Source organism: Micrasema longulum, unplaced genomic scaffold (genome assembly GCF_059751315.1).
Source record: "Micrasema longulum isolate JH-2025_06_02 unplaced genomic scaffold, ASM5975131v1 h1tg000735l, whole genome shotgun sequence".
Taxonomy (NCBI): Eukaryota; Metazoa; Arthropoda; class Insecta; order Trichoptera; family Brachycentridae; genus Micrasema; species Micrasema longulum.
In genome coordinates this window covers 78,766-94,214 of record NW_028277929.1, presented here as the reverse complement: position 1 = coordinate 94,214, position 15,449 = coordinate 78,766, and the positions used below count along the sequence as shown (strand labels likewise).

The window sequence follows — 15,449 nt, the reverse complement described above, 5'->3', positions numbered from 1 at the left end:
CACTTTTCCAATACCCATCTCGCGCCCGTTCCTACATCTGTGAAATAGCCCATCTTAAAATATTCCTACATCCATGTGATACACCAATTTCTCACATTATTTAGTTTCTGGTTCAATTTTCCAACACTATTGTTGATAAGTACACAGTTCGAGTGACACTTTTGTTGTGTGATATGAAATTCCTCCAAATAATGTGTCGAATTTGTCGTTACAGATGCGTCTTACAAAAGCTCCTGGTCTTCCCACGCGTCTGCCCAAGGTGCTCAAGGTAAATATTTATGTCGTTGATTTATATTATTGTGTATTGTATTTGTTCAATGTAAAAGAAAAATATTCAAAATCAACGCTTTGTTTATAAAAGACGGCACTGGAAAATATTTTATTTTCAAACGTCAACGTGAATTTCATATGCCTATAATGTACACACATTTTTTTTTTATAAAAGACAAATAAATTTTCTTATATTTTATGAATTTTAACGACACAATCAGCAAAAATCGTTTTGTTAATATTTATTTTTTATAGTTCGAAAATGCCAACTAAAGGAAGGATATTAAATAACATTTTGTTAAAAAAAGGATTATGACCACCCAAAAAATTTTTTTTTAAATGTAGAATAATTTGTGGTTGCACTATAATATATCAAACGTATGGATATTTTCAGTCTGTCCTATAACCCTTCCAATGGCACATGATCACTTTTTCGCTTCAGAGGTCAGCTGATTACAATTTATAATGATTTACTTGTGAATTTGTAATTATTTTTTATAATTAGAAAATACGTTTTTATATTATATTCGAAATAAAAACCCAACCTTACCGTGTATTTGAGAGGTTTTATATTTTGCGGGTAAAACACGGTTTTCAATTTTTTCACAGTTAATTAAAAGCGAAACTACTTATCTAATATAAATGTATTCAAAATCAATCAAAAAGGGGACGATTGTTTATGAATCAGGGGAAAATATTGAGTAAAATTAAGTATTTGCTTACATTAATTATGTGTTACTTCCTTCATCAACTTTGCAGAATTTGGAATTCTTAGTGGGTAAACCTTTTATGTTTACTGGATATATTTGTATATTGGGAATTAGAATCTAAAACACTATATAACATTCAAAGTCGTTTTTCGCAATTATTATAATCAGAAACAAATAGCATCATGCTTAATAGTCTAACAACTTTGAAATGTAATTGTTTGTAGAATTACTAGATATTTATGATATAATCATCAATGCGCCATCCGATTTTAAACACCGGGTTTTTTGTACGCCTTGACAAAGTAAGTCGTGTTTTTAAATCGGTCAACGTATCGATTTTAATGTGAGTTAACATAAAATAAACACTTACATGGTTTAGTTGTGATTTAAACATTAAAATGTATTAATTTCGTACATGTTTTTGAATAAAAGGCATTTCATTTTTTAAAGTCTTACCAATATCTAGTTTCAATATTCATTTAATAATAACAGTAATAAAAATAGAAATATCCTTTATTTTAAAAAATGCAAATAAATATAAAAAATCGTTTGGCTGAATCATTGGTTAAAGTAGATGATGTACAATAAACAAACAAAATAGGCAAGTTTAAATACAAAATGATAACTAAGTATTATAAATTCAGAGAAAATTGAGTAACATACTACCTTTATAAAAATAGTATCATAATAAAACATATAATGTACTTTATTTAAGTTTTTTATATATTTACTTGAACGTTGACCGGCTTTTTGCCAAATGGAAATTTCTCCTAGACAAGTGATAAAATAAAATGTGTTATTTATATAATTTTAGTTTTAAAACGAATGCGTATTCGAGAAAAAATATATTCAAATAGAACTAGCAATCTGTGCTTATAAATTAATAAATATCGACAGTAGTGAGAAAAGGAAATAAAGAACTTTATTTTAAATTTTATAAATTTTTATTAAAACCCTTATGGATTTGTATATATATGTTTAAAAAGTATGTTCAAAACAATATTAAGTTATATATTGCAAACAACATAATATGTATAATAACAAAATATACAAATACATAATTATTATCTCAGAGAGACAAGGCCCAGTCGGCTAGTTTCATCTTTCGAAAAGTGAGCTAATTATTTCCCTTTTGTATAACTTTTTGCTGTAGAAATCAATTCACCTACCTGTCTTTCGACTTAGTATTTTATACTCTCTTATAATATTAACTATGCATTTAGTAGTTTTATTTTTTGGAAAGTTCAATATATAATTATTTTCTTTTAATCAATATTTTTAATGGAATAAACATTTTTATTATTATTTAACGGTCAATAAAATATAAAAATGACAGAACCTTTACAATCCTTTTTTGCAAACCAACAAACAATAACAACATGTTATTATCAATCCCTTTTCCACACCTTCTAGTGCATAGTATAATGTATTGCAACACCAGTCACAACATATCTTGAGTTAAGATATCAAATATTGATATTTCGCTCTAAATTCCTCCATTAACCGTAGCTGTACAGAATATAACCATTTATTTTCCTCCCTTGATATGTTTGATTTAAAACTTTCTCATACAAAAAAATAATTATTAGAACTACTTTCATTAAATATGTACTACTATCACGTTATTCTCCTGTCTCTATTCTTTATGGGCATTTTAAGGGTAATCTCCTCAACAAAAACCCTCCTTTTTCCTATTTTATCCATTTTTTTCCTTATCCTTTTCATCCCTCATAACGGCGTAGGAATGAAATCATTATTATCTCATTTAACTCTCTCGTATGATATTCTTTTAATTTTATTACATACTCGTACAAATATGTTTTTTTTATCTGTTCATTAGTATCTCTACAAAATTATTATATAGTCGAAAAAAACTTTAATTGAACTCATACATTATATTATAACATGAATTAGTTATAAATTCACTGTTTTTTTTTTTCAAATAAATAAACTAAATCAAATAAAATTATTATAAATGGGAAATGGGAAACCGGTCACCGATTAAGATACTTTTAACTTTCATACAAATATATAAACTTTCATACATAAATATCGATATTAGTTTATACAGTCTCGGTATATACCGATGAAGATACTTGTTCATAATCGCGCCCCATGTAATATTTTAAAACAAACATTTAAGTCTACCTCGCGGTTAAGTAGTTTAGTATTGTTAGACTTTTTTCGGTCTGAGTCCGGATGGACCACTGAATCGGGATTTAATATGCCTATCTGTGGTCCGGACGGTTTTGACTCGCTGCTCTCAGGTAAAAATCCTGAGAAATGTCTCTCCGTAGTATAGTGATTGGCGCATTTGCCTACCTTGTTTGAAATCCCCGGTTTAATTCCTGGGGAAGTTGGCATGAAGTAGATATTTGTTTTTAAAGGTAGTTTAACACCGAAGTACTTGATTGTCCTTGGACTGGAAGATGATCGAGATACGCTGAATTTTATTTAACAATGCAGCGCCCTGTGCACCATCGTGTGCACATCAGAGTTTGATGATTACTGATCCCTGCGTAGAACTACTGATATCTTAACTCGAGGTACGCCGCGACTGATGTAGAAATACAGTATGCTAGGGATTGATAATAACATATTATTTTTTGCTGGTTTGTAAATCTAAATGTATATGTAATGATTTTATATACTTATTTCCTCATTTCTAGTTTAGTTCTATTTTTGTTTATATTTTTTTTCTAGCATACGTTTAGAAACTAAAATTATAATAATAACTTTTTTCATTTTATCGCATGGTTGGAAGAAATTTCATTTTGGCAATGAGCCTGCCAATTTGGAAACATTTGTGTACAAATATTCAAAAAATAAAATAAAAAATACAAATAACGTGTAAATCTCGTTTTAAAAAAATGTGGCGTTTACCCTTATCTAAAAAAAAATGTTTTTAAATATTTGATTGTTTAAAGAGCTTCGGAAATCCCAAATATTTTGTTTATTTTTTATAACCTCTAAAATACTGGTAAATAATCCCTTTTGCGCGCGGTGATGTAACATCGCGTTACTTCTAGTAAAATGTGGAATATTCTAAAGTTCGGACATTTAAAAAAAATACATAGATATGTTCTGTTTAATAATTTATTTTCCATAAATTACATTAATAAACATATGATATAGCCCTGTTATGGAAAAATAAATTTTAAATCATAAATAAATCGCTCATATTACGTGCGTGAATCTCCTATCACTGTCGTTTACCAACTGAATCAGTTTTTACACAACACCCGTCACAGATCAGCGTCTCCGTCTTCCTTGTTATGAGTTATATCTTTGTGTTCTCTCTGACATTAATTCTTCGCGTAGCAAGGATAAATATTTTATGTATTAACATCCAGCATAGTTATACAACTTTTTATTCTTAATCCGGTGTGAAAATGCTCATTTAAAGAATATAAAAAATACAACTTCATAATTTAAAAAAAATTATAGAGATATGTCAAGTCTTGTGTTCTATGTCGACTAGTGTGACATCACAGCCACACGAGAGTTAATAAAAGTCGATTCTGAATTGTGACAATGCAGTTATGAATAAAAAATATGGTAAAGTCGTTTTAACTGAATGTTGTTTTACTAGTGTTTTTATTCATGAGGAAAAATGTAATAATATGTATCTTATAGGATACATTTCCAAGAAAAAGTTTAATTGTTCGGATAGAAAATATATTCAGGAACATTATTTCTGCACAAGAAAAGTTTTGAGTTGTGCCATTATTATCACTTAAATACGATTTGTATATATTTGTGAAGCGTTAAAGTAAATTCATAATTTAAGACAGCTAAAAGCATCCAAAATCATTTTTTTCTGACATTGTTATGAAATCCTGAAAACCTGAAACATTCTATCAACAGACAAATTGATTAGGGACAATAACTAGAAAGTGTTATCATATTATTAAATGTATTTTGGAACAGTTCTAAACTTGCATAATATACATGCATATATTTCGACTCACATTAATACAAAAACAGATATGTATATTTGAGGTGCTTTCTCTATCCCCTTCCTGATTTTCAGGATGGGCGGGGCTTCCGAGGGCGGGAGTGGGGAGGAGGCGGGTCTTCCTATCTTAAGAATTATTTATCATCTATTCTAGGTGGTTGGAATAACCTTTGTTCCATTATAACCAAGAAAACGAATCTTACAAATAGTCAATTCTTATTTTGTTACAATAAAATATTACAATCTTTAGCACCTACAGAGTGCGGTGGATAAAAAATATTAATTTAATCATTGTAATTTTTTTTAAAGTATTCTTTGGGAAAATACTTAGCTTATATTTTCACAATGATAAAAAAAAATGGTTTTCGTTGTCCAGACGGTGTGAAGTTCTTGTTAAGATATAATTTTATTTATTTCTAATTCTTTTCAAAATAGAAGGTTTTGAGAACAGATTTGAGGAAGAAATATAGAAGTCTCAAGTATGACCTGTCATCACCATTCTGCCTATATTTGAACATCCACATTTCTTCAATATTTTCATCTGTTGACGTTTGTGAAGCTTTAGGTACTTAAACCAGCCAATGACAGGTCGTAATCCCTGTAAATACCTAGACTTCCATATTTCTTCCTTGAAACGGTTTTACCTCTCTTACCACTTGAGAAGTAAAATCCAGCCTTGTCTACATACATTTGGGCATACTCAAAATATTGTCTATATATTTTATTATTTGAAAGATACGGAAGTGTTACCTACATATAAGAGGTTATGCAAATACGAGTATGTATTTGAATAAACATACTCGTATTCTCCAGGAACTGGACATAGGAGAAAGACTTATATCCATGTGCAAGAAAAGAATCCTGCAGTTCTTTGGGCATATTTTCAGGGGAGATTCTGATAGTTTGGAGAAAACTATTCTCCTGGGAAGTGTCGAAGGGACAAGGTCGCGTGGACGTCAACCGACAGCGGAGCGGCACAGTCACTGAATTATCAGAATCATCACTGACGAATGCCTATAGAAGAGCACAAGACCGTTCCAGATGGAGGGAGACTGTCCACAGACGAGCCATGCCTGGAGTCAGGCGTAATCACCATCCTCAGACATGAGGCACGGATTGAAGAGAGATTTGAAAAAACAACAAAGTTTTTTTCATTATCAATTACGTTTTATGTTCTAAAATGACATATAATTAAATATACTCGTAACCGTTACGAGCTTGAAGACGATGACATTTTTATTCAAATGCCTCTCATGTTAATATAAACAGCTCCCCAGGGAGTTGAATCCAGTCCTTGTCTACAAAAATTTGGACAAACTCAAATATTGTTGAATATGTATTTGTTTGAACATCTATATTTGAATAATTGAAGGAATAAAGATGTTTAAATAAACAATCAATATTATTTTATTTATCTCTGTGACATACATTAGAATTTTGTTTTTTAAATTGTGACGCGTAAATTTCTAAGTTAGTAAGCCTTGACGATGTGGTAGTAACTTCCAAACCGGTCGACGTACAACTGTTAATTAAGGTAGACTGTATATTTTTTTGAGCAAGGAACAGTTAAATATTCCTTATGTTATATCTACAATGGTTGCAAATATTTTTCCGTCGGCGTCGGCCGGTAGCGTCGCCGTCTTATTGCGACGTGGGGGAGAGTAGGGTGGAATGGGGCATGTATGGAAGGCAATCTTAGCAGGAAATTTGGCCGCCGGCCGCGCTACCAACTGCTTCCTTCCTCGCCGGACACAACCTACTTACCTCAGTCTGCCTATTCTGCGCGTTACTCACTTTCACGCCACACTTGTATCATTGTGGTTGTCCTTAAAAGACCTCATATAAAAAATTAGATTAAGAAATCATTTAAAAAAAACTCATGCCGAATTTTCAAAATGTTAATTTTGTCATACTGCAGGGATGAAAATATTTGACTAATGAATATGGCAGTCTAGGCAATTACAGGGCTTATGGCCTATTATTAAGTGGGTTAAGCGGCCTCTGTTGCAATTTATTAATGTTAATAACTCCCTACAGGCCGAAATTCAGTCAATGTTTACAAAAACTTGGACCAAATCGAAGCGTTGGATTGAGTCCTGGCCTGTTCTGCTGTGAAATAGAACCAGAATACGTTTTCCACGCGATGGCTACTCTCAGGTCAAATTCTAAAAAAGAATTCCGCATCAAAGTGTAGTAGTTAACGCGTTCGCCTACAATGTTTTATATCAGGGGTGGTCGACATGAAATATTGATTTAAAACGTGGGTTTACTCAGCTGTATTTCATTGTTCCTCGGCTGGTATTCAAAATACTTCATAAAAATGCATAAACACTTATTCCTAGAATTAATCATGATCATACCCCCCTATTTGCTCCCAGTTATCCATAGGGTACTGCATTTTTACACAAAAACTCAGTATATTTCAAACGCTGTTACATAAAGGTAAGGTTATCAGTTTTACTTTTCAGGCGCCAGTCCAGGGACAGTAAAATATTGTAGAAACAACCTGTAAATTTTACATTTTTTAACTTTAGTTAACAATTTTATATTTAGTTGTTTTAATTTTATTTATGTTTTTGCAATGAAGTGTTACATTTCTTTTTTATTCCAATAAACACACGATGATGCAAAAAAGCATTGAAACTATAAAACTAAAACTGAAAATCAATATTTCACGTTAACCCTGCCAGAAATTGAATCCGAGACCTCAAACATGATAGACGAACGGGCTCACCAATATATTAGTGGGATTATCTTCCCTCAACTTTTAGAATTTCTAGCTAGTCATCTAGTGAAAACACTCGTTCTGGACCCTGATTATTCACTTACAGTACTGTATTCTTCATCCGCCTTGACAAAATCAAATTTATGATTTTATTAGTTTTTTTTAAATTAATTATACCAAGGTGTTGTTATATAAATGCATTTATCAAAAAATAATCCATTTTCTCAATCTGTTTTAACATTTTCGAACACCACTTGTTTAAAAATATTGCGCCCAATATTGACTCCCCGGGGCGTATTTACCTCCCTTCCCTCTAACCAATTCCCCTAACAAATATAACGACAGTATAATTCCATAACTTTTTCCATTACGACGCGTCTACAGAAAAAGAAAAATTGCCTTTCATTGTTCTAGCGACATTATTTTGACTGCTTGCCCAAAAAAATATATTATTGTATTTTCATAAATTACTTGTAAGGCATTTCGTTAATATCTAATAATAGATTATAGCTCACTCCGAAAGAAAAAGAAAAATGTGTAAAAAACCTGTAATTAATTGAATATTTTTTTGCCATACCTAATATTTTATAAAAGTGCATCTTCTTCTTCTTCGGCCTTATTCTCTCCACTATTTTCTCGATATCACCGGCTTTTATCATCCGCGTTTTACCGGCTATCGAGGCAATGATAGCGAATCATCTTTTTTGTGGCCTTCGAACACTTCTTTTGTCTGCCGATGGTCTTCATTTCAGTACTTTGGGTGTCCACCTGCCATCATTTTGCCTCGCCAAGTGCCACGATACATGATATCTATGACTCCGCTTCGGTGCCTTATTCCTTAATTTCTTATTCTGTCTCTTAGACATGCAACGAGCATTTGTCATTCCGTGGATCGTTGGCGGCATTTTAGTTTCTGGCTACTTTTCTGTGTCATAGACATGGTTTCTAGTCCGCATGTCGTCACTGACAATGTACACGATTCATAGACTTGTCTTTTTAAGCAAACTGGGATTAGTTTATTTTCAAAAGTTTGATTTAAAAGTATGTAGGTATTTAATACTAATAAAAGTGTTTCTTGATTATCGACCTTAAGTTATCGACACGTTTAAATTTATATTTTGATAAATGTACACTCCGTCAAATAAATAAAGCTCTGTTATATATATTAGCCATTTTACTATTTTTTTCTTTAAAGTTTTGTCAACATTTTTTTTAAGATCTACTTAGAAATCTTATTGAAAATTTTAGGAATTGTAAAATGAAGTGTTCTTTGGCCATACGTGTTTACAAACCTCAGTACTGATAAGCCTTTACGTTATGCTAACCTTGTATTATGTGTAAGTATATACCTTTTCGGGTAGTTACTATCAAATCGATCTCCAGTAACAAATTTGAGCCATAGAATAGCATTTACGGACAACATTTGCTTTTTAAAAAGTTTGGGTACCTCTTCCTTATCAATTCAAACTGATCTCTTAATTAATTTAAGAGCCGAGTTTTGTAAAGAGTATTTTTTTCCATGTTGGTTTTACAAGAAAGGCCTCAATTGGTAATACCATACTTAATAATTTATATAGATCACTGATTACAATTCTTGATTCATGAATGTTATAACTCTAAAACATAGTATATATCGTTGGTCTAAACATACAAACGAATTGATAATTTTATGCGAGAGCAGTTTGAAGTATAACAAGTTACCTTTTTGTATTTGTTTTCATATCACTTATTTTAAATATGCAACTGCGTAACTAAATATGTAACTTCTAGTAAGAGCAAATGGTACGAAATGCTCATTTAATACAATGTCAGAAAAATATCCAAACTTATTTTTTTTCTGCTTAAACATCGATATGTGATATGAAATATTGAATCATATTTAGAGTGGTAAAAGTGAGTAAAATATTTTTACTGATTTTTTTAAATTAGACTATGATAGGCCATAAACCCTGTAATTACCTTGACTCCGTCTCTGTTGAGTTATTAAATTTATTCAAACAAATTTTTCTGTACCTAACCGTTAGGTTTGTGAAAATACATAGTAATTATGAATTTTCAAAAAGAGATAGCAATTAATTTATATAAAAATCTATACTTAACTATAAGAAAAGGAAAGGGTAAAAGTGGAAAGAAAATAAAAAAAGTGGACAACGAGAAATCTAAAAAATTGGAATAGTGACATTTTAATCATTATTTAAATCTGAATAAATAGGAGGCGTCTCTGACATTAAAGGGAACATTAAACCACAACTATTTATTGTAAAAAGTAATGTTTTTGTCTGATTAATTTTTTTATTTATTTATAAATCATATAGCACAAAGTATGAAGTTGTATTTATTGTAATCTTCAAATTGACATTTTCACACCGGATTTGGAAAGTAAAATTTTTATTATTATGTATTAGTATACTATTTTAACAAAAAATAGTTACCCTAGCTACGCGAAAAATGACTGTGACGACAGTAAAGCAATATTTCCGTATAAGAGAGATCACGAAGATAGAACTCATTACAATGAAGATAGAAACGCTGTTCTGTGGCCGAAGTTTGCGTGAAAAAGATTCAGTCGGTTATTGACAGTGATGGGGGACGCATCTAAGATGATCAGCGTATTTATGATTTTTTATTTATTTTGCTATCACATGGCTAAATAATTAATTTGTTTTCATTGATTACGGAATAAAAAATATTAAATATTATTTCTCAATGTTTTTTTTCATATGTCTGAACAGAATATTTCGTCTTTTGCTTGTGATAACATTATGTTGCACAAACTTATGTTTGAATACCAATACTTCTTCAATTATCAATTATTTGTGAAATAAAAAATCTGGAACTCTTATTGATGTGGGTGACACCCATCACAAAAGGGAAATATCACAATATCATATCAATTAACAATTAACATTTAAAATGCGCGTTTTAAAACAGACTTTTAACTTATACTTAGTTTCCATAATAAAATCTTATCTTATCTCTAATTCTTAATATTTTATATATTTTTGACACTTGTGCAATAATATTTACACACGTGTCCACCCTCAGTCCAATATAACAGAAAATTCAATGTGATTTTTCTCAAGCCTGGGTGTTTTGTGATGTAATTTACCACTGTAATTGGGCCTCCTGGCCTGTTGTGGTGCAAAAATAAAAAAATAAAAAAATAAATAACACCCACTCATCCACCCTCTCACACACTTACACTCACACAAACACACTAGCATGTATTGTACGAGTATTTCATGAATTTCTGTGGATATCTGTCATAGGTTTTATTGTCTGTATATTTTATTTGTTATATTTTTTTTTACATGAATTCCTGTTGATATCCCCAATCAATAAAATAGTAAAAAAATCATAAATATGCATGATAAAAACGTATGAAATGGATGTAGAATAATTAATTGCATTTCCAAAATCAATATGGATATTGTGGAAAAATGTTTTCACATATAACTTTAAAAAAGAAATTATGAAAAATACTTCACTAGAAAAATGCGACATGTTTGGCATTCAAGATTCGTGAAGATGTTCTATAAAAGTTTAAATGGTTTCAAACAAAGTTAAAAATGAACATGAATGAACGTGTTAGGGGCGTAGCCTATGCAATGGCCGTTTTTGCGGGAATTCAAAATTACAAATTTAAAAATATTGTTTATGCTACTAATGAGTGGCAAATAAATGTTTAAAAAAAAATATTTGTCCCTATTATTTAACCTGTAAAGCTACGTCTGAAAATACTTATTTGCTTTTATTGTAAATATTTTTTTCTAAAAAAAAATACTTTATGTCTTGCCTTCTTTCTACTCTGTGTTTTTTATAAGTTGTTCAACTTTGACTAAATAGTCATTCGTAAATATGAGAGTTTTTTTTTTAATTTGTGGAATTTTCCCATTTACAACTCCAACCCGGAACAGAAAAACTGTCGGCCGGGAAATCAAGTCCGAAGCCTTTCCGGGCTTTATCCGGTACATGCTTATCGGCTAGGGGTGTTAAATAAAACCACCTTACGTAAAGGGGCAAGCTGATATTTCGATATGTGCCATCGCTATATGATAACAAACACGGTTGGCTTCGAACAAGATTCAAAAGTTCTCTGTGTCCAGGTTAATCAATAATACAATTCTGTGTGTGAAAAAAAATCAGAACCAACGAAAATCAGGACAAGTGTTGGACATATACCATAACATCAAAATACTTTGCATTCTGTTTGAAAATGCAGTGACCTATGCATTGTTGAATGCGGAAAGAGGAACGGTGAATTAATTAAAAATTAATCATTGATATTTTAATACAATGTATTTATTAATCTCGGAATAATAATTTGCAAATAAATTAAAGTAACGATTTTACCATGTACGTAATATTTATTGTTTAGCGCAATTTTAACAAAATTATGTATGGAAACAAATTTTTATGTTATTTTATGTTTTATTTTACGTAAAACAGGACTAAAAAGTAGTTACTAGTTTTTTAGAATATTTTCTCAATTTTTTTATTTTTTTGTACAAATTTTAATCATTTTTTTTACCCGTCTGTTTTGTTATTGGTTGGAAAATAATACTTTCAGCAATAAGCCCACCAAAGTGCAATTATTCAAATATTTGAAGTTTCAAATAAATAAATAAATAAATTTAAATCATTCCCGAGAGTACCTATAAAAAATATACGGTGGTAAAAAAAGTATAAAATGTTGATATGATATTATGATTTAGGGAAAAGGAATGTCTGAGCTGAAAAAGGACAAAATAACTGTGAAGTTATTGAATACAAGCCAAATGTTTCGGAAAAAATTTAAACAGCGAATTTCGTTTAAAATCATCCCCCGCTGACGCGAGGGTGCGCGACGCGGAGCTCAACGCGTGGCAGTGGTCGCGTGGCCAATAACAATGCTGCCTTAATGCCTTGATTGACAGTTACAATATTTCGCTAAGTGATGCAATATTCCGATGAATATCTTTAAATGTAGAATCATCCATGCTCGGATGAGTCCGCTGGGGCGCGCCTAGGGTGAAATGACTAAGAGACTTACCCAAAAATTTTTCTATTTCAGCAATTGTATTTAAGGAATAAAAAAATATTACTGTATGGGAAAAAACATTTGCAAAGAAAAAATTTCAAAATTTAAATTGAATGTTAAGAAATATGTGACTGACTTGCTTAATACGATCCAATCCCGAATACCCGTTAAGACAACTAAACAAAATGTGCCATTTCAAATTGCTGCAACAAATTATGATATTAATTCACCTATTTCAAGATAAGTTTAGGAAGCCTTGCATTTTTTCACACTTACTAGCCAAATCCAGTTTTAACTTTCTAGAAAAGAAATAGTTTAGTATTCAGACTGCTGTTCAAATATATATGTATATATAAAGAGACTTTTGATTTTAATAGTTTTCGTTATATTTTTATGCGTAATTTTTTTTGAAAAAGGATTATTATTAAGTTTTAGTTTTTATTGTATTTTATTTTTTTAATTGATTTGAATCTTAAATCTTACCACGAGACCGCTTGTATTTTATTGCAACTTGTATGTACCAATGTGCCGTATTTATTATTGTATGTAGTTTTTTTTTGATCAAATTTATTCCTTAAGTTGGCTTATATTACATAGTTAATAAAGTAATATTTACTCTCAAACTACATATTTGTGATTCTTTTTTTTTTCAAATGGCAGCCTAATTTTATCCGTATTTCTTGTAATATACTTATGATAATTTTAAATTAACACTGTCTTATTAATGAATTATTTGGGCATTCGATTGTTTAAAAATTTAAAAACGAATAATAATAATAGTCATGGTTTATTAACAAAATAACAATTACTTTATCTACCACATACACACTTAGATAATAGATTTCTCCGGATCATGTCTAGTCTGCCTTACTAAGTACAACCTGTTTTAAGGCAGACATTTTTATGCAAAAATAAACAATAAGATTACTACTAGTTAATTAACTATACAGTTATACAATATTTCAATCCGTCAGCGCTTAGAATCTTCTTGGGTTATCCTCGATCACTGGACTACGCAGTTTTTATCAGGTCATGGTAAACATAATCAAAAATTATTTGTTTTTAATATTGTTGACTCCCCTTCGTGCTGCTGCGGATATCCTAACCAATCTTCTGAACACATCCTGTGGTCTTGTCCCTTTCTCCTTCTCTATGATTACCGAATGGAGCTTCTCGCTACTATCCGTGGCCCTGTTATAGGTCCTGTTGGATATACAGATCTAGTGGCTTCCAAAAATAATTTTAAGGCTTTTAAAAAGTTTTGTTATCATTTCGGCGAATTGATCATGTCCAATCAATTTAATCCCAATCAGTAAAAAAATTTACTTCCTTCTTTTCTCAATCTAATAAAGTACATATTATGTACTTCTGGATTACTTTTTTTCAGCACAAAGATGCTAAGACTACCAGATTTTAGAGATCTTCTTCGGACTGGTTTTCTCGATTGACAACAAGCAAATTTTCGGTGTATGAGGGCACCGCCAAGAAGACTTATGTCCTCAGATGCGGTGTGCGGTATATGGTGGGCAAGCTATACAGTTCGACAATATTAATTTTTACCATTTATTATTTAAGAATGTATTTTGAGTAATTTTTCAATTTTTCTCGACCTAAACCCAGTAACTATTTTTTTTACATTTTAAAAAAATTGAATCCGGGTCATGGTTTTACAATGTTCGGGTAACATTAAATATTTTGGGGCGCAGAAACTTGAAATTTTTTTGCCCGAATTCAGAATACAACATATTTTATATCAGTTTCTTTTCATCGCTATCTAATTTAGTTCTTCTCGCATTTTATTATTATTTTACTATCCATTTTTTTCTTTGGCATTATTCTCGTGGCTCTATTTTGAAGTACTTCCAACTTATTCAAATTTCATCACCACTCACTTTCCGCACCTGATGGTGCGTAGGGCACTGCATCGGTACACCAATCGCAGTGTATCTTGAACATTTTTTAACATAAAGGTAAGATTATCAGTCTTACGCCTAAGGTACCAGTCCAGGGACTATGAAATATTCTGGAGGGAAAACACCATTTTAAATCAATATTTCATGTCTACCATGCCGGGAATCTAACCCGAGACCTCTCGCATAGTAGGCAAACACACTGACCATTACACCACGACGCCGGCAGTAGAGCAGTAATCCATATGTGGAATAATTATTATTTTATATACGGGCTCTGCAGTATTATGTATCTAATTAATTTCTTAATCTAGCGAGAAAGATTTTTTTTATAATTTTTCAAAAGGATAAGCTTAAGTACGATCATTATTATGCCTACTAGCTTTGTTTAGACAGTCATAATAGCGATTCTGATTACACCCAAAGACATTGTTAAGGATGATTTATTTTTCCATTCGGTGATCGAACGTTCAATAAATCAAGAAGGCCGTTGAATGTTTTGAAAGTCCCAAGTCCTGACGCCAGCGCAGTTTAGTCAAGGATCCGTGCTCCCCCTCGAATAGCGTGATCGATGAAAATAAGTGTTAAAGATCACTGCGGGACCCGATGCGTAAAAAAAACGCACGGTTTCATAAATTCATGCGATCACTTACTTCGCTGGGCTCGAACATAATATCACTATCTCTGTATTGTGCGTATTTTGTATGCGACTTGGGGGAGATTATACACTACGCACTGTATCCCCTTTGCTTAATACTACGACTATCCATATTCGCGTAGTTCTCACGCATACACACATATTTATTTTTTTATCTCATCAGGCCGAAAAATCCAATTACGGTGTTAAGGCTGTAGT

The 15,449-nt window shown here is 31.2% G+C and overlaps 1 protein-coding gene across 4 annotated transcripts in view; it reads left to right on the top strand.

Annotated features, from left to right (window-relative positions):
* Window positions 1–15,449, top strand: part of Ets65A (DNA-binding protein D-ETS-3) — a 155,411-nt gene that overhangs the window by 87,545 nt on the left and 52,417 nt on the right. For all 4 annotated transcript variants that reach the window (XM_088230150.1, XM_088230149.1, XM_088230151.1 and 1 more), the window contains one exon: window positions 215–268. In XM_088230150.1, coding sequence (XP_088086276.1) covers window positions 215–268 — 54 coding nt within the window. The remainder of the gene's footprint in view (window positions 1–214; window positions 269–15,449) is intronic.